Consider the following 21215-nt stretch of genomic DNA (forward strand, 5'->3'; position numbering starts at 1 on the left):
GCGTTGGTTCACCGAATTATTTAGCAGAAAAACCCCAGGAAAGATCTGACTGGGGCCAGGCTTCTTTGTCTGAACACGAAAACCACCACTCTTGAGTTTCCTTCCACTTACCGTCTGGCCCAGGTAGTCCGGGAGGCCCTGGCGGTCCTCGGGGCCCTGGCTTTCCGTCGGTTCCCGGAGGGCCGGGGTACAGCGCGGGGATGCCTGGGTCTCCTATGAAGCCTTTGGGCCCCATTTCACCTGGTAAACCTCTCTTGCCATCTGAAAATCCAACAGTGACCACCGGCAGCATGAGATTTGTGACGTGTAATGTGTGTGTTGGCATTCCCGTCCCCAGGAGGCCACCAGGACTCGCGGATTTACAGTCTGGTCAGGACCTTAAGGGTCGATGCTGTTGGAAGGTCCCATCACCATATTTCAACTTTAAAAAAGCCCCTCCTCTCACCCCCCGACAATGGTCTGAGAGTCGTAAGTGTGGCCACGACGTCTGAGGGCTGTGCACACTCCTCCCGGCCAGCTGACAGCATCATGCTGGTTACTTGTCAACTGCACAGCCTGGCCCTGTGGCGGGGGGCGGGGCGGGGTGGGGCGGGGGGAAGGGTCACTGTCACAGGCCCAACGCTCCCGGGAAGACACTGGGTGCATGCACTTGAGTCCGTTAGAGCTCCTGAGCCTCGTCTTTAAGAGACTCCGGCTGCAGAGCTGAGCAGTCAGTACTGGGACCCGAGGGGACGTACGTTTGGTCTTTTGACACCAGGGAGCCTTTACCTTCGTCTCCGATGGACGTGCCAGGGGGGCCTGGTGGGCCCGGGTCTCCTGGTTCACCCCGGCTTCCTGGCTCTCCGTGGGCCCCTGGGAATCCTGGGTCACCCCTGACACCTGGAATCAAGACAGACTTCGAAATGAGAACAGGACGCTGTCCAGGACCCGCCTCAGACATGCACACCTTCACCAACCAAACATGTATTTACTCGTTTATCTCGTACACCGAAGGATGGCGGGGGTCCGAATGTTTAATATATGGGGGTCTCTGCTTTCGAGGAGCTCATTCCTAATCAAATAGGAGCGATACAAGATTCCCATAAATATCATAAAATGACAGAGAGGTTTCAAAAGGGGGAAAGATTATTTTGGGGAGAAATCGGACATTGAGGGACCGTAGAGATTAAAAATAATAGGAACAGGTGACATTGTGGAGCTTTTGCTGTGCGCACTGGGCTTGGTGTGCAATACTTGACGTTCTCATAAAGCCGTGGGGGACGGGGAGAGCTACAGCCCCACTTTTACAGACACGTGAGGCTTCATGCCCACCGGCACTCAGGTTTCACGGACACGGCAGCCTGGCAGTTGGACACGGGTGCCCTCTGAGGGGACAGGAGACAGGAGGGACAGGGCAGAGGACGGTGGCAGAAGGGGATCTGGAGAGGAGATCAGCCAAGTGGAAAGCAGTGATCAGGGGAGCGTCTGCTTCTGGCGGGAGTGCTGGGGATCTGTGAACAGGGGTCAGGCTGGGAGAGCAGCTGAGTCTAGAGTGGGGATAAAGAAAGAAACGACAGGCCTGGGGATCCCCCCGTGCATCAGGCTCCGTGCAGGGAGACCAGGAAGTGAGGAGGGTGGCTTCCTGCGTGAGGCCCCTCGTCCCCAGAGCCCCAGCTCCAGCCCAGCTCCGCTTTTCCTGGCTGTCTGCTGGAGGGATAGTGTATGTGAGCCCTCTTACAAACCCTATCCTGAAACACACACACACAGACACACACAGACACACACAGACACACACAGACACACACACACACACACACACACAGAGCGGCCTCGCTGTGTTCTGTGCAGGTCAACAGCAATGCTTTACTGTGCAACACATTTTTTCCCCTGGAATACAACTGGGAAAGATGAGAGAAAAGATGAGATAATATGATATTTTACCGCATAGGGATTATCAAGTGTTAGGAAAGCCATCACTCTGCATGGGATCTTTAATTTTTTTGTTTAACCTCAAAAGCAAGTCGTTGAATTAAGGATGCCCGTGTGCCTGTGTACAAGCGGGTGGAGAGTGTGAGTCTGGGCTACCTGTGCTGGGGCTCGGCTCCCTGCGGAGGGCGGGGCAGGGGAGGGGTGCTGGGTTCTGCACAGGGGTCAGGGGGGTGCTGAATGCTCCTCCTCCACTCATTCTATGTGACCTTGGGCAAGTTGCTTAACTTCCTGTGTTTCAATTTATCCACCAGCAAAACAAGACTAACATCAGGCCCCCTCTCAAAGGGTGGTTAGGAAAAGTAAATCAATTAACAAGCATCATGGTCTAACAACTCAGACCCCTGCCCGGGCTCCGGCGAGCCCTAAAGAAATGCTCGCCATGAGCATGGAGTGAGAGACGACGATGAACGTGCAAACCACAGACTCTCTCATTTGGAAGAAGAGCAGGACTTGTTTCAGTTACTTTGCAACCATTAGGGAAAAAAAAGCACAAGTCTCCTCCACCCTTTGGGATTCGACGAGCTCCTGCAAAGCTACTTTGTGAAGATATTTATTTTCCTTTCTTCGCTGAGGGAATCTGCTCATCAGCCTGTGTCAGGAGCCCTCACCTGCCAGCTCACCAATTAAAAAAATTTTTTAACGTTTATTTATTATTGAGAGACAGAGCATGAATGGGGGAGGGGCAGAGACAGAGGGAGACACAGAATCGGAAGCAGGCTCCTGGCTCTGAGCTGTCGGCACAGAGCCTGACATGAGGCTTGAACTCACGAACCGCGAGATCATGACCTGAGCCGAAGTCAGAAACTTAACCGACTGAGCCACCCAGGCGCCCCCCAGCTCACCAATTTAAAACCATCGCCTTCCCAGTGTGGTTTTAGAAATACAGGGTGGTGGACAGGGGAAGCTAGATCAACGCTGGGCTCTTGGGCAGTGAACGTTTTTGAAAAATCGCCAACGTTAATTTAAAAAATTATGTTCCCAAAGCCTCAAGGATAGTATTTCCATTTCCCCAAAACCACTGACAGTACATCAACCTCATGTTCCTCTTCCTGGGGTTTCTGGCCTGGCAGGCATGTCGCAGTCCATGGACACCCCATGGACTCCATGAGTACCAGCCGCGCAGGGAGGGTGATCTGAGGTGTTGAGTAGGGATTCCAAATATACCCATTTACCGGTATGTGTTAATTCGCAAGAATGCACAAAACACAGCTGTTCTTGCGGAGGGAGGCCAGTGGTGTCCTTTGAATGCCACCCTGCAGAGAACTCCCTCGGGGGCTCTGCCGGGATGTCCTTAGCCCTGTGCTAGTCTAAGTTCTCACCAACAGCGGATAAGCACATGCAAAGGCTGTTCTTAAACTGACAGATGGTTCGCACCAAGCAGGAGAGTGAGTCCTTGACCCGCGGACATATACTGGATGCAGGAAGAAAACATTAGACCATCTTTAGTTAAAAAAAACTCTTTTAAAGTAAAACTCTTGGGGCGCCTGGGTGGCTCAGTCGGTTAAGTGTCCGACTTCAGCTCAGGTCATGATCTCACACTCCGTGAGTTCAAGTCCCGCGTCGGACCCTGTGCTGACAGCTTGGAGCCTGGAGCCTGCTTCGGATTCTGTGTCTCCCTCTCTCTCTCTGCCCCTCCCCTGCTCATGCTCTGCCTCTCTCATTCTCAAAAATAAATAAATGTTAAAAAAAAAAAAAAGAGCAAGGGTACTTTCATAATAAAAAGATGATGTACCCTATTCTAATTAAAAAAAAAAAAAAAAGTAAAACTCTTTCCTGATGTGCATTATTTAGTACATACACTGTTCAGCCGTTCAGGTAACCTACTCTCTGCCTGGTCCTGTTCTAGAAATTGGGGATACAGTAGTGAACCATAGCAGCCAAAATCCCTGGAGCTTTGCACAACATGGGTGAATCACCCATAAGTAAATATACATATGATTACTTAGAGGGGGCACTGAAAACAGGTTTTTTTTTTTGAACCTAGAAGGACTCACATTCAAAAAGGTTCTGAGCCCACTGCTCTTCTCACAGAATTAAAATCGTATTTTGGTACGATCCTGCCAATCTGGGAGGCTGAGTGAAATCACGAGAAGGGCATTAGCTGTGACACATGCAAAACCTTTCATGTACACTCAGGGGTCAACTGGGGCACCGGGAGCCTCTCCTGGGCAGTCCATCATGCACAAATACCTGGGGATTCCTCGAAGGTTGAAAGGAGGTGGCTGTGTACAGATTATGGATTATGGCCAGTTTCCGGCTTCAGACTGGCCAGCAGGGGCCGTAAACATCTTGGTGCACGTGCGGCAGAAACCAGCAAAGGCGGCTGGGACTCCCGCCGTCAGGAAGGCCAGATGTGCCCAAGGACTGGATTTCTCCAGTGACTTTACAGGTGGCGAAACCAGAATCTGCACGACGTATGCGGAAGTGCAGGGCTCGCCCAGCAGAGGGCGCTCTCTTAGGCACAGGTGAAACGAGCGCCTCTCTGTGACACCACATTTAAGCATTTCAGCTAAGTTGTACATGGGACTGATATTCTCCAAAGGTTATGTTCTAAACATCTTTTGTTTTGCTTTGCTTTGTTTTACTCAGAAAGCCTCTCTTGCCAGTTTATGACTCTGTGTCCGAGACAGAAGAGGATCCTGTACGATGTAGACACGCAGGAGAAATCACACACAAACCTTTGGCCAGGGAGGGATGAGGCGAGTACGCAGGGGCACCTGGGGGGCCGCGGTCACCCACTTCTCCCTGGAGGAAGAAAGAGGAGAATGGAAGAACGTGAGGCCCGCCTTTTGGAGTTTGGGAAACTACGCTTAGTACCAGGGAGTAAAGCTGGATGTGGACTGTCTGCCCTGTGCTGTGGTGATGCCCGGGCATCCCAGCCACCAGCCGGACACACCAAGAAGCAGCGGTGTGGGCAGGGCACCAACCTCACTTTGAAGTCCTTGTCAAACACCAGAAGCGGGCAGGGGATGACTTTCTGCAGGGCAGACTGTTCCCCTGTTGGTCACGGTACCCCAGCCACCCATCGGATACCAGGCTGCAGCCACACCCAAGCTGGGAACGATGCAACTGTACCCTGATCTGGATTGTGACACCGAAACTTCCAAGTGCTGCCTTGGTGTCCTCGAGCCTCCCGGGGCCCCCGAAGGCCTGACCGCGGAGTGCCCCTGTCCTCACCAGATACGCTCCCCACCAGCAGGAAAGTCTCCCCGCCTGGCTGGAGCCCCATCACCCGACCACCTGCACCCCACCTGGTCCTCAACCTACTGGTCCTCACCTCCCTGCCAGCCCATTCTTCGAGCAAGCCAATCATACTCCCCCCTGGGGACAGGGGATACCCCACCCTCTTGTTACTATAAAGCCTCTCCCCACAGCCCCGCTAGTCCCCTCTGCTCCCGGGTGCAGATCCCGAGTGTGCCCTCCATGTGCCTTGTGTGGTGTGCAGCACTGTGAGGTCCAGACACGGGACCAATAAGTCTGTGTCTGTATCATCTGTCCAGTGCAGGGTGTTGTGTGCTTGCTTAGCTAGTGTTAAACAGGGCAGAGGACACCTCCTCCAATGGGGTGGATGGCAGGAGACCACACCTCCAGCCACAGGAAAACTGAGCTCACCTTGAGTCCCGGGGGTCCATCTGGGCCTTGATAACCATCCAGTCCTTTGCTTCCCTGCAGGAAAGATGTTCGGGGCTTAGTTTTACTGCTAACACAGAATTTAAAGAAGTGACCACGATACCATTATTACGGCTGACAACACTGACAACCCATGAAAATTACCTACTACCCACTCTGTGCCCAATGTTCCCTGATTGTGGTCTCAAAGTCCAAACGTGACCTGCGGCTGATAAGCCTCATAATTATTTTGTTTAATTAAAATTTTTTTTAGCGTTTATGTTTTTGAGGCAGAGAGCAAGCAGAGGAGGAGCAGAGACAGAGGGAGACATGGGATCTGAAGCAGGCTCCAGGCTCCGAGCTGTCAGCACAGAGCCCGACGCGGGGCTCGAGCCCACGAGCCGTGAGATCGCCACCTGAGCCGAAGTCGGACGCTCAACCGGCTGAGCCACCCAGGCACCCTGGCCTCACAATTCTTAAGAGTTGCCTCCTCCTTTCTACTTTTTCCATAACTTCTGTTATTGTTGCTGTTGAAGAAACCGGGTCACTGGTGGTCCACTCTTCCTCGCAGTGGTGGAAAGTGTGCACCTCTGCCCGCAGACGTCCTCTCCAGCAGCTGTTCTCGCTACGGGCTTCCCTCCCTGGGCTCAGGTGCACCTTCCGAGCGAGAATTAGTCACAAGGCGTGTCGTGTCCTTCCTACTGCGTCACTTCAGGAGGCTTGGGGCCGGGTTGCCCCCCTTCAGTGATTTTATGATTGATCCATCTATTAAAACCTTCCCCCAAGCGGGATTTTGAAAAATTTTTACGAGCACCAAAAAGGAGCATTAATGCCCCCTAATTTAGAATTTTTCTCTTCATTTAGAAAGTGCTCAGTGCTGCTTTCTAATCTGCTTGAATATTTATTGAAAGAAAACATTCACCCTCGTGAGTCACATCATAGCTGGATATATATGTAAAGCTTTTTAAGAAACCTAGAAGTTCATTCCCTCTTGCCAAAGAATAGGTACAGTGAGGCCCCAAGTTGAGAATACCATGCGCCAGTGGTGTAAAAAATGCAGCCTGGTTATTTCACAGGATGTTCTGGAATGCGGGAGCACACATGCTGAAAGTCCTGTTGCTTAGCGTGAGCAATGACGGGGTTGGTTTTGTGCTTTCCGCGCAGGCCTTTCATGTCGACGGACTTCCTTTCACACTAGGTGGAGCTGACGATTCAGAAGTGAAGGGAAACTTCTCTGAGGTCCCACCAATCTCCTACTTGGAGGCCATCTCTCGAGACAGGCACAGAGTCCTGAAAGAGCGCACCGATGATGGGAGCAGCTAGGCGCTCAGTCCTCAGCGGCCTGCGTGCCAACCTAACAACTCAGCCCAGATGCCGCGCTGGATGCGGCCAGACGTGCATTCGTGCTACGTGCCTGAGTGCCGTCTGGCTGGGCGACGCCATCACTGGGCAGTAGTGGGTAGTACCCCCCCCACACCCCCTCCGTACAACGTGCTCACCACCTGTGCTGCATAAGCCACAGCAGCACCAACGTTTCCGAAACACGTCTGAGCAAACGTTTGGAATGAGCCGGGGGCTTCGGAAAACCAACAGGGGAAAGGGCAAAATGGAAGAGTGCTCAGGATGTCTCTCACTATTGGCTCTATCGATCCACAGGTCTCCCTGTTGGCTGCTGGAACCCCAAAAAGCCAAAACAATGATCTAGAAGTTTCCCTGTGAGTTCTCAGCAGCAGGTAATTGACTGGGGATGGGGGTGGGCTCAGTATTATGTAGGACTCAGCAGAGTAAAAGGGGGAGATTGTACTTAGGTGCACGTGAGACCACAGGCAGCTGGAACCCTGATTGTTTGGCACACCAGGAGTCAACACAACCACCTAACGGGTTGTCTTTGTGTTTCTGTGCAGACATAACAACAGGGGTGGCGGTGGGGGGGGGGGCAAGGGCTGTGCGGTCAAGGAGGAATTATCTGGGGACTAGATCAGTAACTGAACAGGTCGCTAGGAGTAATGGCAGCTTGTCAAGTAAGACGAGGTTCAGTGGTCACGTCTGAGGTGCCGTGCGGCCTAACAAGCAGGGACTCTGCCATCTGTACATGTCCTGGGCATTTCCTATTTGTATGGTTGAGTAAACTGTCTCCCCACAGAGACGTCCCACTTGGCCGGAAGTGTCCCCGTCTTCCCCTGGAAGATGAGGGCCTTCCGTTCTAACATCTGGCCACAGCAGTTAGAGGCCCCAGGTGGTCAGTGTCTAACTGGGCGTCTTGTCTCACATAAACAGCGAGTTCCAGGGGGCAGCTGTATCCAACTGCATTAAAAAAAAATCTGTAACTCCTGAGTGCCGGGTGTAGAAGAAACCCGTAATTATAATTTCCCTGTCACTGGCAAGCGATGAAAGTTTGAACGACAGAACTTCGGTTCCACAGGCAGTGGAGACGGGTCCCTTGTAGACGTTGCCTTAGTTCTCTGTCTCTTTGCTTGATTAATGAAATCCTTCCACTGGAATTTGGCCTTTTGGCCTTCGGTTGGGGTACGCCTGGACAGCCGTCCTCCAGGAACACCGCCTTTGGGGGTGACTGCATCAGTTACGAATGTCATGAGAACGTGGATGCAATTAGGGAAACCCTGGTGTCAGCTTCTCAGCCTGACTTTGGGATGAAAGGACAGGAACGGGAGGAGTGAGACAAGCCAAGGTTGCAGGAAGGAGTCGACGCTGGTCCCGCTGCGAGCGGGTTAGAGTGTCAGCAGAGCCTGGGTCTAGGGCTAGTGCCGGCTGGAAGCCGGACCCGGAGGCCACGTCCATCTGAAGTCCCCGGGGAGCTCCCCGTGGAGACTGATGAGCCCCACGTCCTTGTTGTCCACACGGCGGTGGAGCCCTGGCAGGATTCAATGCAGTCATGATTCAGAGGCTGAACTGATTTCTAAAAAGCCTGTCTATGCACTTCCTAGGACTGAATGATGGAAATCCTGGCCTATGGGCGCCAAGAGGTGTGTCCCATACTGTCGACCGTGTGACGGCTGCAAACAGCAAGCAGCTGGGAACCACGGTGAGGGGTCGTTAGGCACACGGTACGTCCTTTTCCCGCAATGCTGTGCAGGTCGCTACCAAAGCTCTGTGGACGTGTCCGTGCTAATGTGGAATCATCTGCAAAGCACGGTGGTGAAATAAACAGGCGCGTCAAACTTACCTTTTGTCCTGGTGAACCTTTCTCGCCATCGAGGCCAGGAGAACCCTGGGTTGGGACAGAAAACGGAAGCAAAAACATCTCAGAATGGACAGCAACATTTCCCGGAGGGCACGGGCTAACATGAAATGCTTTACTATGAAAGTATCAAAATTATTTTCTGAAGGAGGTGGGTCATCACATCTACTGCCCAAAGAAATACGGAGAAGTCTAGAAAGATGGTATGGTTCATCCGGTGGAGGTGTTAAAAGACCTGCACTCCAACTTCCTCAGGGGTCTCTTATTTTCCAAGATTCTAACACGCGTCCTTTTAGTGGCGGTGGCTACCAGAGAGCCACCATAAGGCCACTCTGCCTTTGTTCTGGCCACATTTCCCAGTGCACTTGCAGTGAGGTGTGGCAGGTGACCGAGCTCCGGCCGATGGAGGGAGGACCGAAGTGGCAGGCGTCATCTGAGGCCGCGCTCTAAGGATGGAGGTCTGCCCTTGGGCATGGGAACCACAGGGAATCTCCATGGGGGGGACACTCCCGTGACCCCCAGCACCCCACCCACTGTCCTAGACTCTCAGGGAAACAAGAATCAACTTCCCGTGTTGGGGACAGTCTACACTTCCGTTACCGTGGGTTAAGGCAGCCTCACCGGCATTGGCAGAGATGTCTCTGTGTTCTGCCCCTGCCCTCCTTCAGTGGAGTCTCCAACATCATGGTTACTGGGGGGGAGGGCGTGTCCATCACTGTGGGCTCGCCCGCCGCGGTCAGCAGGCCACTCTGGCAGGGACGCTGGGAGTGGGGAGGCTGTGCGTGGGTGAGGGGAGAGGGTATGTGGGACCTCTCTGTGCCTCTAGCTCGACTTCGCAGGGAACCTCAAGTCTGCTCGGAGGAATCCAGTCTACTTAACACGCAAACCCAGCAAACCGCACTTACGGGATGCATCGCTTACCCGTGTGCCCGAGAAGCCCATGACTCCTTCTTCTCCCTTCAAGGCGATGCCCTAGGAGGAGAGATAAGATGTGAGGCAGCTGGCCCGTGCACTTTACCCCCTCGGGTGTTCTAGCCCCCTGGGACTCCTGGGGTCCCCAGTCCAGCCCAGTACGATTCAGGGTCACAGAGAGTCCCCCAGGTGGCCTGAACTAGCATCGCTCCAGGACACCACTGGCATTGTCACGTAGCAGGTGACGCCCAGGAGGGCTGGGAATACAGGGCAGGCATGACGAGGACGGAAGACAGCATAGCAACGATGTGCTGGCCCCAGAACTGAAGCCACTGCCAAGCCCGCCGTCCCTCCGCCTGTGCACCTGCTCTCTTAAAGCGCCGATGTTCAGGTCACAAACCCCAGAAGATGTTGGTTAGCTGGTGTATATTATGCAAAAGGGGAGACATTCTAAAATTGTTTTCTGAAAAGAAGTGTCAAAGCACCACCCGGTGTCACAGGTGGATGCTGCTAGAGCCCTGTGCGTGGTCACCGGGAGTGGGGGCCGGGTGGGGGGCTGGGGGGACCCTGCCAGCGAGAGGAAATCCGGCCGCTGCTCGACTTACCTTTCTTCCCGGCTCCCCCTCACTCCCCTTTTCGCCCTGTGAAGACAGTGAAGTGTCAGAAAGAGCATTAATTCAAGAGCAGAAAGGACGGATGGGCTTCACCATCCAAAAAGTAGTTAATGCAACGGCAAACAGTGACTACGAGTGACTCATAATAAACAACTCCCATGTTTTGCAGCTTCAAAGTTCAAGAGAAAAGAAGTATGACTTCTTCTGGTCTTTCCCAATATCAGTTAAATCCCATGCTACATCTGGTGGAATGGGGAGGCTGCCCGTCCGCTCTCTGCACGGCCCCCCCCTCGCCCACAGCGCAGGCCCATGGTGACGTGCAGTGGCAGAGGATGTGCCCGTGAGAGGCCCCCAGCGATGGCGTTCGTTTGAATAAAAGAGCCTTAGGAAGGTCCTCTCGGGGGAAAAGACACGTTTGGAGCATATTAAAACCCCAAGCTAAACAGGCTTTATTTAGGAAGCAGGCTCAATTTTATATGATCGCTTTTTACCACTCTTCTTGGTCTAAAACGGGGGAAGAAATGCAGTGACCACTGGGTTCTTTCCCTCATTGCTGCTGAGACGGCACCCAGGATTGCTGTCACTCTCAGCGGCCTCCTGCAGGCTGGCCAGGCCCCTGTCCCCCATCCATCTTGTTGCAGAAGCTGAAGGAAATCTGCTGCAGAAGCTTGAGCACCTCGGCAGGGATCGCACGTCCTCTGGCCTCACTCCCCGCTTGGCTCCTGTCCTGAAACTGGACAGAGGCCCTACCTGGCTGATGGCGAGGGCACCAGCAGGAGCCGGAGTCCCGCCTGGATCCCACCTGATGACTCAGTGGGGTCCCCTTTCTGCCTGGATGTCCAGGGACATCCTGCTCTAAGCTCAGATGGCTCCTGACACGCTTTCCTTGGCGTTCTGCCTGACATCAGCCACCGCCCAAGCCCCTTCTGTCAATGGTCACGTGGCTGTTAAGTCAGGCACAGCTGCCCAGAGCGACTCCCTCCCAGAGGCCTGCCTTCCCCCAGCCACAGCCGAGCACCCAATCCCCATCTGGACAGATACTTGAGAGTTGGAATTAGATCCCATGTTTGGGGTTTTCACTTTGGTCCCAGGCACTGTCTGTGACCTCAAATTGGGGACTTTGCCCTGATGGAGTGGTCTCCACTCAGCAGCATTATGAGGTTGAGTTTATTGACCACCTTCCTTTGGCACAAGGGAGCCCGGACACTGGGGAAGGTTCACTGGCCTGTCTGAGTGAGTGAGTGGTAGAGTGGGGTGTTAATTAAAAAAAAAAGTTTATTTATTTTTTTTGGGGGGGAGGGGCAGAAAGAGAGGGAGACATAGAATCCCAAGCAGGCTCCACACTGTCAGCATGGAGCCCAACTCGGGGCTCGAACTCACGAACTGTGAGATGGTGACCTGAGCCGAAACCAAGAGTCAGGCGCTACACCGACTGACCCACCCAGGCGCCCCTGAATTTTTATTTAGATGCCAAGAGTACACTTTTAATCAAAGAAAATGTTAATGGAAATTATAAAAATCAGAAAACTGACTGATGGGAGAATGCCCACAGTGATGCTCCATTGTCAGCAAAGACAAAAAGTAGGTTTCTTTTGCGGAACACAACACTTTGCTCAGATAGTTCCCATCCTGGCTCTGAATTATGCTTGGACCATTAACCTGTGCCTGCACAGGAGATGTGCATACTCAGGACAGATTGGAGACTGTTCGTGAATTCTGCTGTTGTCACAAATTTGTCACAGTTTTTTTTTTTAAGATGATGGACTAGCACACCTGTGTGATTATGGGCGGTGTCTTCATGTATGATGAGCCAGCTGGGTACTAAGACTTTACCACTTTGTGATTGTTTTAAAAAGATCAAAGAAAGTTCCTTTCTTTTAGTTCAACTGGAAACACAGTCAACTTTGCTCAAGCCTCTTTACCTTATACTGATCTGGGTGGAACATCTCCTTCATGGGCCCGATGATGGCATGGTGGATGTCTGATGGAATCCCATTGGGTCCCGGCTGTCCCATGTCACCCTGGGAATGGTTTAGCAAAAGTAGTCAGCTTTAAATTGCAAAGACACCATCAGGTGTGAACAAAAGCACCACTACAAACTGCTATTCCTACTTTTGTATATTACAAAAATTACACCAGTTTTGTAATGTTATAATCATAGTATAAAATAAAATCATAACGTAAAATTATTTGTGTCCTCCTTGCATTCATCATCATTTGCAATTTATTCATAAACAGTGTTGAGGTTGTTCATAAGTGTGGGTTACATTTGCTTCTGTGGCGTTATCTCCTTATGATGAATTCCTGTACTAGGGCTGAATGTCTCCACATCAATGTTTCCCTCTATTGTGTTCCAAGATTGGGACCCAGGTGTAAGATATGCCTGAGAAAGGAAAGACTACTCCAGTCTCGCCACTGCTATGCCCGTTAAGGGTGTTCTTATAGAATAAAAAGTAGCATCTTCAACAGATAAAATATCTCAAGCTTTATTTGCACTTTTGTCATTAGCAAGAAACACTTCTCACTTGGTGCACAGATCCCAGAAGGAATCAATCTGCAACAATTAGACAAGGATTCTTGCATAAGAAGGGGCTTCATCTACCAGAAACTGACACAAAAAGAAACCTATTGTCTTTTCTTTGGCATTTCCACATGCAGACTATGGAATACAAATTTGAGCCCAGATGTCATATAATGTGAACAGGAGCAAAGTGACACAATGTAGTATTCTGAGAGTCTGCTAACATTGTATCTGAGAATTGCCTGGAGGTCTTGGTTCGTCTTCCTTTACCTATGGGGCCTCGATACTCTATTAACATTCAACTCAACTCTTTGGAGATGATACACATTCACTTCTTTTCCATCCTGTCTAAAGTGATGACTCTTCCTTCTGCCCAGTGATTTCTTCCCAGATTTTTCTTCTTTTTATGTTAGTTCACTATTTTGTCATATTTCATTGTATAGGTGTGTAACTTTTTGTGTTCAGATTTTTCAACGTTTTCCTTTGTAAATTTTTTCTACAGTATTAGCACAAAGAAAAAGTCTTTCTCTTCGGACCTGAGCAGTACCGGACTCCACTCAGTGTACTGTGTGATCAAACAGCCCAGTGGAAAAACAAAATGAAAATTCATCAACAATGAGGCCACGGCACAAAGTTCACGGTGGCCAGTGGGTTTTGTGGTGAGTGCGACCTGTTACGTGTTGGTGAGCCTCTGCTTGTGTGAGCCACCTGCCACATTGGGCGTCTCACGTGAGTGGCCTCAAGTGATGCTCTCGAAGGCCCTTGGTCTTTGCGTGTTGGTGGTGCAGGGATTACAGACGCCCACGTGGTTCCTGCTCGCCTGTGAGCCCGGTCCCTGAGTGGGCTCCACGTTGGCTCGTGGTTCTCCATTCAGTCTCTGCTCACTTACCTTGGGGGTCCGCACATTGGGAGACACCTCGGGCAATATTTTTCCTTTGTGGGTGCTGCAGACGGCTGAAGTCACTCGCATCTGTGTCACAGGTCTGTCCGGGGCTAACCTAGACTGTTGGCTTTCACTGTCTCAGTGACCCATCACCGTAACTGGAGCGTTTCCCATAGCCCGGCATTTTATAGTGATCATTTCCTATGCAAGTGGTCAGAAGACGACTGCATGGAAAGCAGTCATCAAAATGATTTATTTCCTAATTGCTAAGCAGGCCTCTGCTTTAATCTATTATGTTTCCTTACCTTCTCTCCCTTCTGTCCATAAAAACCAAGTCCTCTGTTGCCCTGAAAAGAGAAATGGTTTTTCTGAGTTTTTAAAAGTCATTAACCACAGAGAAATATATATATGTGTGTGTGTGTGTGTGTGTGTGTGTGTTTATATGTATGTATATATATATATATATATATATATATACATATTTAGAAAAAGAGATGTAAGCTCTATCTATTTGCAAAATACCAAACAATTATCTTTGCATAATATTCTGGCATCCCCTCCCCAAACCTATTTGACACAAAAGAAAATTAATGTCTTTTCTTTTGCGAGTTTCACATATAAAGTACGTAATAAAAGTGTGAGCCCAGAGATCACACAATATGAATGGGAGCAGGCTGGGGTCACGTAGAAATTACGGAAAGCGGCACCTCATGGTGTATCGTGAATGTGATGAAAACAATGGGCTTTGGGAAAATGCTGTGCTATTCTTGAATACAGGTGTGCTTTTAGGGAAAATCCGTATTTTATACTCTAAGCGAAACCCTGAAAATAGAGGATTAATGGCGGTTTTTCTGGACTCTGTCACCGCTGGGAATGTTTTAGCTTGCTTTTTGAAACATATTCTGTTGTTCAACCATCCCAAGGCTCCTGAAGTTGGCTGTGTCATTAATTCTGCACCTGCTGTGTGAGCCAGGGCTCTGCGGCATTTAACCCTGTGCAGCGTGCGATGAATGAAGATACCGCAGACGTCTGGCCGTGGCCTCCCTGCTGGCGCGCAGCAGAGCCCAGACCTGATCCCGAGTCTCTCGGACTCGGTAGCGCACCTGTCGTCTCCACGGATGAGGGTCTCAGCGTCTCCTCAGACCCAGGAAACAGCCACTCCCCGCCCCCCTGGATCCCAGATCTCAGGATCAGGATTCAGTCTCACTTCCGCCTCAGCCTTTTGTCATTTTGGTAAGATAATCCTGATTCCACAAACACATCTGACCCTTTTCATGACTTTAGGGGCTGGGGATTCTCTGGCTGGGGCCCCCGACTTGTCACGTACTTAATAGATTCACAAGTGGGGGGGACATATGTTCGAGAACTGACTTGACCCCCAAGTCCAGGAGCAGCTGTGCTACACGCTTACACATGTTCTAGAAATAGTGCTCTTTTCTTTGGCGTGCAAACAACTCGGCTTCCTCCCCAGGGCCCCCACATTCCCACCAAGACAAAGGATGGCGTGGGGCCGTATCTGCTCCTTCTCTCTGCAGTACCCTGCTCCCCCCCCGATGCCCAGATATTCTCCAAAAAACACAAACAAAGCCCCTAATTAATTTTTGCTATTTTGCTCCTTTCCCACCTGGCTGGGAGCTGAAATCAAAGCACAGCAAGGCAGCCGGGCCAGATCAGAATGCGCTTTGCCGGGGGCCCCCGCTGTCCCTCTGCCTCGCGAGCCGGCCGCCCAAGTCCCCAGGAAGTGACCTGGTGGACGGCGAGGGCTGTTTGTGCTGCAGCCAAGCGGGGATCTGAGGCGACCCTGGGGCTGGGCGGCCCCGTCCCACATCCGCTTCTCTTGGCTCGGGGCCGTTCCCACCCTGCTCGTGGCCGCGAGACAGTGGGGAGCCCAGCGGTGGGGGCAGCAGGCTTAATGAGCTCCAGCCCCAGCCGGAAGCCAGGTCAGAGGTGATGGGAGCAGAGGAGGGGGACGGTGGACGCCGAGGTCCCCCGGAGGCCAAAGAGATGAGGTTTCCGTAGAGCAGACATGGGAACATGCAGGCTGGGGGATGTCCCCGGCCACGCGCAGGCCACGGGATGGTCCTTGCACACTGGCAGCTGCAGCCCAGCATTTCTGACCACCCATCCCCTTCCCCACCTGCCTGCTCTTGGTCTTAGACATTTATCCAACTTTCCCTGTTGACACTGAACCCTAGTTCCGTCTACAGGTTCTGACAAGCCACCTCCTTTCTTGTACTTCATCCAACTTAATCATCTTTCTTGGGTGGGAACAGTATGGCCTTGGGCTCAAGCCTGACTTGAAAATCACAGACTAGCTTCCTGGGGGCTGGTGTCACCCTCCGGCACAAAGAGCTTAGTTACATCTGGGCAGGAATGCCACTGGCTCCCCACCCCGCACAAATACAGCCACATTTTGTCCCCTCTGGTGCACTGACACATTCGGATACACACGAGCTGGTCTTGCGTCTACATTGCTAATCAAACATTCATCAGTGTGATTTCCACATGATGGCAGTGGGATGTGATTTTTTTGGTCTTAAAAACCTACAGAATCATTTTCATCACAAAATAAACGATATGTCGTTGTCAACCAAGTAGCCCTATGGTCAGGAAAGGGGCACACAAGTGTGTAAGCCACCCCTCCCCCGTCACCGACTTACCGGCTGTCCTTTAGGTCCAGGGGGTCCAGGTGGGCCCTGCACAAATACAAAGAAATCTGTAAACTGTTTTCTTTATCCCAGGACCCAGATAACTTCTGCTGGGAAGCTCTGGGAAAGCCATTCTGTGTATATTTAGAACACCGTGTAGTATGTAGAGAGGTTTCTGATCTACCTGCCTCAGTGGGGAGGACAGGCTGGAGGGCAGAGGACCGGGGGCGGGCCTGCCTCTCAGAATTTGCCAGCTGTCCACCTACAGCTGTTGTGGGTTTGCTCTTCTGAGTTCAGACTTTTGACTTCACCCGGGTCCTAACTCCTGCCTGCTCTCACCCCCCGCAAGGTCCCAGGCCCTGTCACCGCGGACACTGCCTCCCGTGACCTCCTCCTAGCATGTTTTGCTGGAGGGGTCAGCAAATGTTCACAAGCAGAATTAACCTGCGGGTCCAAACTGCAGGGTTGAAAGTCCATCTGCAAACACCACGGTCTTTCTGCAAAGTGTTCAGCGTCAACGCCACACTTAGGATGAGGTGTTAAACACGCACGAGATGGGCGGTTAGCGTTTAAGCACAAGGAAGCGTGGGCGATTCTAATGGCCCGTAGAAGAACCTGAAGCTGTCAGATCAGCTCAGGACACGGCGGGGACAGGCCCCTGCTTCAGATTTCCCCGAACTGTGTATTTAAAGACCAACCCCTGCCCGTGTAGCGTGTGTACCGTGGGCGGGCCGACAGCTGTATGCGGCGGGGGAGCAAAGAACCTGGCATCTCGCGATCCTCGATTCTCCGGTTTTCTGCGACAAGGTCTCTCTCACCTGGACCCGGACCTCCCCCAGTGTTGTTCAAGGCCCATTTGTCTTGATGCTAAACTTCCAGGGAACGAGGGGCAGACACCCAGTGGGGGTGGTTTAGTGCCGGGCCGGTGGGCGGTGGGGGAAGTGGTCTGGGGGGCTTCATGGGCACCAGCACCTCTGTTTTCTCGTCCTCTCCCTCCCTGCAGCAAGCCTTCCCTCACCCCCGTGTTGTGCAGGTGCCACTCTGTCTGTTGAGTTGCACGGGCTGGGAACCCCTTCAGGCGGCCACTGGGGCCATTTTGCTAACTGATGTGTAACATCTCACTGGCAATGATGGCCACTCCCAGGTGTGGCACAGCTGTCACGATGGCCACGCCCAGGCAGAGACCATTTCTTCTTATCCACCTGTCGGACTTTGATGTGCTTGGCCCAGGGGTGACCGCCCCTCCCCTGCCCCCCCGCCATCAGCTGGCTGGGTGTCGGGCCGAGAGAGCTCGTCTCGACTGGAAGGGGGCCCAGCCAGCACCATCTCCACACTGGACATGCTTGGTGGTGATCTAGTGCCCACAAATTTCAAGTCCTCATTCTTCAATCTTAACAGCAGCAAAACGCATGCGAGAGAGTCTCGATAGTCTCCATCGTGACCACAAGCATCCGAGATGTATCGAGATGTTTCCACATGCATCAACAACTGAAGAAGCCATGTGTCTGGGGGAACACCCTGATGGCCCCCTGAGAATGAGCCGGGCACCTGCTACTTACTGGTCTTCCTGGAGCTCCAACCGGACCCATCTGTCCCATAGGCCCGTGGCGGCCAGGAGGCCCCTGCATACAGGCAAAAAGGAAGGCTGTTAGGAGAGGGACACCGGTATATGCAGTCCTGAGTTCTTGACATTCTGCTTGGAACATTCTCTAATGAAAATAGACCTTACCTGGAAACCGACCAATCCAGGCTCCCCAGGTTCACCCTAGTTGAGAGAAAATAATTTTAACAGTTCTGGTTTTTATTTATTTATTTATTTATTTATTTATTTATTTATTTATTTAAAATGGTTTTTTTTTAACATTTATTTATTGTTGAGACAGAGACAGACAGAGCATGAACGGGGGAGGGTCAGAGAGAGAGGGAGACACAGAATCTGAAACAGGCTCCAGGCTCTTAGCAGTCAGCACAGAGCCCGACGCGGGGCTCGAACTCACAGCCCGTGAGATCATGACCTGAGCTGAAGTCGGACGCTTAACCGACTGAGCCACCTAGGCGCCCCAAGAGTTCTGGTTTTTAAGTGTCTTTAGATTTAGTTACATTTTATCACAACTTTGGAAACAAATTTGGAAACTATATCAGCCCCGCCAGGGGCTTGGTAATGCTACCCTTTATCTGGGGCATTGTGAATACAGACTGGAAAGGTGTGCACCCACAGGTAAATGTCACCCCGATGGGAAATCGATGATTTTTTTTAGTTTACTTATTTTGAGAGAGAGACAGAATCCCAATCAGGCTCCACACTGTCAGCACAGAGCCCTACCTGGGGTTTGATCCCACGAATGGTGAGATCGTGACCTGAGAGAGTTGGATGCTTAATTGACTGAGCCCCCCAGGCGCCCCAGGATAGAAATCAAAGGTTTTTAGCTTCTTCATGGTGCTGGGCTGTTCTACCACCCCAGAGGCACTTGCTTATAGCTCAGCCATACTAGGGAAGTTTTGTTATTATTAGGAATTACCCTGATAGCTCAGGCACGAGTCCCACCTCTAGCGAACATACCCTGTATTTGTCGCGGTCCACACTGGAAAGCGCGTACGGCTCACCTTTCTGCCCCTTGGGTCCTTGGGGCCCCTATGGTAGACAGGACGTGAAAGACAGAGAAAACACAGAAAGGCCCATGAACACTCAGTGCAGTCAGTGCTAGCCATGTGGGTGATTAGACATTGTCTGTTATGGGCAATGTCAGTGGTCCTTACAGCTTATTTGGGTTATTCTGAACACCAGTCCTACATTCAGCCACAAAGATGAGACTTTCGTATTTACCCAATAGTATCTTCCTTCAAAGTTAAAATGGAAACGTTTTATAGGACTTAGGTTATTTACAAAAACCCAAAAGGATGCTCAGTAAACGAATCCTTCAGGATACCAACATGTTGTTTCTCTTCGTAATAATACACTTTGTCTTTTCTTGGGCATTAGGGTGCTAAAGATATTAACACATATGTTCTGAAGCACTATTTTTGGGAAAGATGCTGGGTCATTCTGGAAAAGTGGAATTGTGACAAATACACTCAGTACGTGTGCACATCATATGCGGATGAATGTCTTTCAATGTCTGTGTATGAAATCAGTATTAAAAAAATTTTTTTTAAACATTTAATCTTAAGACACACAGAGAGACAGAGTGCAAGAGTGGGAGGGGCAGAGAGAGAGACACACACACAGACAGAATCCCAAGCAGGCTCCAGGCTCTGAGCTGTCAGCACAGAGCCCAATGTGGGGCTTGAACCCACGAACTGTGAGATCATGACCTGAGCCGAAGTCGGACGCTTAACCGACTGAGCCACCCAGGCGCCCATATAAAATCAGTATTTTATTTAAATTTTTTTTTAATGTTTATTTATTTTTGAGACATAGACAGAGTGTGAACAGGGGAGGTGCAGAGAGAGAGGGAGACACAGAATCTGAAACAGGCTCCAGGCTCTGAGCTGTCAGCACAGAGCCCAATGCGGGGCTTGAACCCACGAACTGTGAGATCATGACCTGAGCTGAAGTCGGACGCTTAACCGACTGAGCCACCCAGGTGCCCCTAAAATCAGTATTTTAAAGTGATGGTTATATTTATTGATAATGATAGTTTCATGACATTACAGCAGACTGGAAAGTGATGGTCCTCGTTGACAAGGTGACCCACACATAAAAGACAACCCAGGGAGAGGACTGGGGAGGAGAAGCGAGAATAAGAGAAATCCACGAACTTCAGGGGGAAACACGCGGGGAGGAACGTGTGAATATTCTTCCCCAGTCTTAGAAATGTTTTCTTAAATAAAAAGTTTTACCAAATAAGATGTTGGCAAAACCCTGACTTTGCAATATTTTGATGGCAAGAAGGCAGCCATACAGAAATGGAAAACATTTCAAGATTCTTTGCAAAGACCTGAAAACTGAGTCTACAAAATAGATGAATACACGGAAGTTTTCCATAAAAAAAAAAAAAAAAGCACACTTCTACCTGCAGGGGCTGTTTCCATGTCACAGAGGATTTTAGAATCTAACAAGATGGGAGCTAACGGCATTCTGTCAAGCTCTAATTAAGCCTTTTGATTTTGTTTTTGCTCTTGCCCAATTCTTCCCTGTTACTTGAATTGTAGCATGGGGGGAAATGCAAGGACACAGGTAAAACTGCACGATACAAACCACACGTATTATTTTCTATCTTGTTTACAGAATAAATTTGGAGAATGAAGTTCTCTGGACGCAGGAAAATCATGCCGAGATGTCTGCAGGAACGTGTGCATCCTGACCGCTGCCTAGGGACAGGGGAGCACCTGCCTGGGGGTGCAGGAGCCGGGCTGAGCACACTTGCCCCGGCCGAGGGGTCCACAGGAGCCAACCCGCCCTCCTTGGAAAGTCTCTCTGACACAATTTCTAAAAGGGCCTTCTGGTTGGGCCCGTGAAAGGCACACCACACATCCTCCACCCGTCTGCGGACAAGGGCCGGCCCCCCAGCTCCTGGAGTTCACCACCCCAGCCACACCCGCTGCCCTGATACTCACAGGAGGGCCAATGAACCCCCCGGGGCCGACGGGTCCCTGGTGGCCCACGTCTCCTCTCGTCCCGTTGCAGCCATCGTGACCAGGTGGCCCTCTGGGCCCACCTTGCCCCGGGTGTCCCTGGGAGAGAAGAGTAGGTGAGCCTTCTAGCACACGGTCTGGCGTTCTCATGAAGAGCGTGATAAAACACTTCTAAATCTTCCCACCCTGCATGAACCCAAGGGCAAAGAGAACTCAAAACCAGCAGGTGGGTGAATGAAAGATTAAGTAAATGGAGGCACACAGGTTCGGTTCTGAGCAGGAGAAA

The 21215-nt window shown here is 51.2% G+C and overlaps 1 protein-coding gene across 2 annotated transcripts in view; it reads right to left on the reverse strand.

The window, feature by feature from the left end:
* The window catches only part of COL4A2 (collagen type IV alpha 2 chain), a 174997-nt gene that overhangs the window by 47698 nt on the left and 106084 nt on the right, over window positions 1-21215 (reverse strand). For both annotated transcript variants that reach the window (XM_053889011.1, XM_019443909.2), the window contains exons 7-20: window positions 20912-21028; window positions 18915-18986; window positions 18084-18119; window positions 17914-17976; window positions 16367-16402; window positions 14012-14053; window positions 12225-12323; window positions 10294-10329; window positions 9698-9748; window positions 8762-8806; window positions 5581-5634; window positions 4647-4713; window positions 769-879; window positions 112-261 (exon numbers count right to left, since the gene is read on the reverse strand). In XM_053889011.1, coding sequence (XP_053744986.1) covers window positions 112-261; window positions 769-879; window positions 4647-4713; window positions 5581-5634; window positions 8762-8806; window positions 9698-9748; window positions 10294-10329; window positions 12225-12323; window positions 14012-14053; window positions 16367-16402; window positions 17914-17976; window positions 18084-18119; window positions 18915-18986; window positions 20912-21028 — 979 coding nt within the window. The remainder of the gene's footprint in view (window positions 1-111; window positions 262-768; window positions 880-4646; window positions 4714-5580; window positions 5635-8761; window positions 8807-9697; window positions 9749-10293; window positions 10330-12224; window positions 12324-14011; window positions 14054-16366; window positions 16403-17913; window positions 17977-18083; window positions 18120-18914; window positions 18987-20911; window positions 21029-21215) is intronic.

Source organism: Panthera pardus, unplaced genomic scaffold (genome assembly GCF_024362965.1).
Source record: "Panthera pardus isolate Hobbes unplaced genomic scaffold, ASM2436296v1 HiC_scaffold_1, whole genome shotgun sequence".
Taxonomy (NCBI): domain Eukaryota; kingdom Metazoa; phylum Chordata; class Mammalia; order Carnivora; family Felidae; genus Panthera; species Panthera pardus.